Genomic DNA, 2,221 nt, shown 5'->3' on the forward strand with positions numbered 1-2,221 from the left:
CTTCACTCTTCTGAGTAGCTCTGTGAAGCTGACTTTCACTTTCTTCAATGTCAAATAGTTGTCTACTTTTTCCTTTCTAGTATTTCTTTAACTGACTGTGTTGTCTGTTTGGGAATAAATGATGCAATACTAAGAGGCTCTTTAAAATTAATAACTGGGTCTTCTTTTTGGTACAAAACTCTTGTAATTGCTTTGGTTGCTTCTAAATTAGCATCATTTTCCAACTCACTCTGTTTCCTTTCAAGTTCAGCTTGCTTTTCCCTAAGGTTTTGTTTAGTTTTCATTCTCTGTAATCTTTCACTAGCTAAAGTCAATTCTTCCTCAGCCTCTTCAATTTCTATCTGTTTCTGTATTTCTGCCTTTTGTGCTTCCATCTTATTCTTCTCTTTCAGTGCTGCAGATTTAGCTGCCAATTCAATTTCCTTTTGTTTACTTTTGTAAATCATTATTGATATTGTTGACTTTGCTGGATCTGTATTAACACTAGTGGCAACAGTTTGGTAGGTCATGTTGGTGCTTGAATTATTCATACCCGTGTTAGACACACTGTCTTCTGGATGAATGACAGGTAATAAGTTAATATTTTCTGGCCTATTTGTGATACATGGATCTGTTGTTTGTTGTTGAAAAGTTTCTCTATCACCGGCCCCAATACCATGATCAGGGGTTTCACTCATGTTAAATTATGTTTTGGTAGTGTCTATACTTGCTTGTAAATCACACAGCACGAGCGTGGACAGTCTTAAGTCAATATCAGTTTTCACAATTCTCACGTCTATCGACGTCTTTTACTTATATAATGGAGCAAGCCTATGGGAATAGGGAGACCACATATCGTTCATAGGGGAAGGTGAAATGCGATTTAAACGAAGGATTAAATGAAACGTTCTGGAAAAGATCTTTGTCTTTACTCAATCAATCTAAACATAAACAATAATACACACGAATCTATCGATGTAAACAAAGTTTCTAAACTATAAATGATGATTAGCGATTCACAGTTCTATATTCTTACACATAAAGCTCTTCTTGGTTTCACAGTTCATTAGATAGATAAGATAGTTCACAAGATAGTTCATACAGATAGGTAAAAGACGATATGAAGACGCGAGGGCGTAACATAAAACCCATCACATTTTTCACCATTCACTTCGTCCATGTTTTTCAGGAAAAAACTATGACGTCATTCTAGTTTCGCTTTTAACTAGCTAAACAGATTTCTGTCCCTTTAGTCACTAACGATTAAGAGGTGTATGTGATATTTGGACATTACACTTAGCGTCGTTAAATCTTAGTTATTAGTTCAATATTGGTCCAATTTAACCCTTAAATAAATTCTCCAATTACACCAATTTCTTCCTAAATTCACCATCCAACAACATATTCGACAGTATTACCAGTTCCAAAGGAACGCCAGAAAGCTTCCCCAGAAGATATACCACACAGATTACCTCAACGCAATCCTTTTTCCGAACCTGAAGACGACGACCATTACCCGCACCATTGATTGATCGCATAGTCTACCACATACCGTCCTCCAGCGAACCTATCCAGATTTCCAGAAGATACCTACCAATGCTCACGTGTGTGTTATTTTGGAAATAAGTGTTGATCGGTCATCATCATGTGCCTCCTTCTGTGTTTGCTTGCTTGTTGAAAATAGCTGATGATCAGGTGTCATCAGGTGTGTCCAATTTATTCCTGGAAATAGGTGATGATACAATATCATCATGTGTGAAATAATTGTTATCGAAATGTAGTTGCAGCAACCGTTCAACATTCACGAACCTTAGATATAGGCGACGATGTGCATAAATATATTTTGGATCTTTTTTGCAAAACCGGAAGTGCCACAGTTCAATATGTGCAAGAATAGATAATCGGCTCTAGAAGTCGTATTTTTCGGTCGATTTTCTTTGGGTTTGCATGTTTGGAATCTACTGTTAAAATCTGAAAGAATAGCAGTTTCAAAATTTCAAAATTCGAAAATTTGTCGCAGACATTTTTTGGCCGATTTTCGAAATTTTTGGACCATTTTTCAGTTTTTTTCGGATTAATCTGAAATTTTGATAAAAGATGCATGTCACTAATGTAAACCATTTGACGTATTCAAAATTTTTGCGTCACTTCCGGTTAAAGTGAAAAATCGATTTTCACTTCCGGTTGAATAACTTCCGGTGTGATTGAAATATTTCAACGAAATTATGTATATCGTTATTAA

The 2,221-nt window shown here is 35.8% G+C and overlaps 1 protein-coding gene across 1 annotated transcript; it reads right to left on the reverse strand.

The window, feature by feature from the left end:
• Positions 1 to 62: 62 nt before the first annotated feature.
• Positions 63 to 677, reverse strand: LOTGIDRAFT_175956 (hypothetical protein; the record flags this gene model as incomplete). The annotated part of the gene is made up of 1 exon (XM_009063580.1): positions 63 to 677. One exon carries the CDS (start codon positions 675 to 677, stop codon positions 63 to 65), a length of 615 nt encoding a protein of 204 aa, XP_009061828.1.
• Between the last annotated feature and the right edge of the window lie 1,544 nt (positions 678 to 2,221).

The sequence above is a fragment of the Lottia gigantea genome (assembly GCF_000327385.1).
Source record: "Lottia gigantea unplaced genomic scaffold LOTGIsca_589, whole genome shotgun sequence".
Classification (NCBI taxonomy): Eukaryota; Metazoa; Mollusca; class Gastropoda; family Lottiidae; genus Lottia; species Lottia gigantea.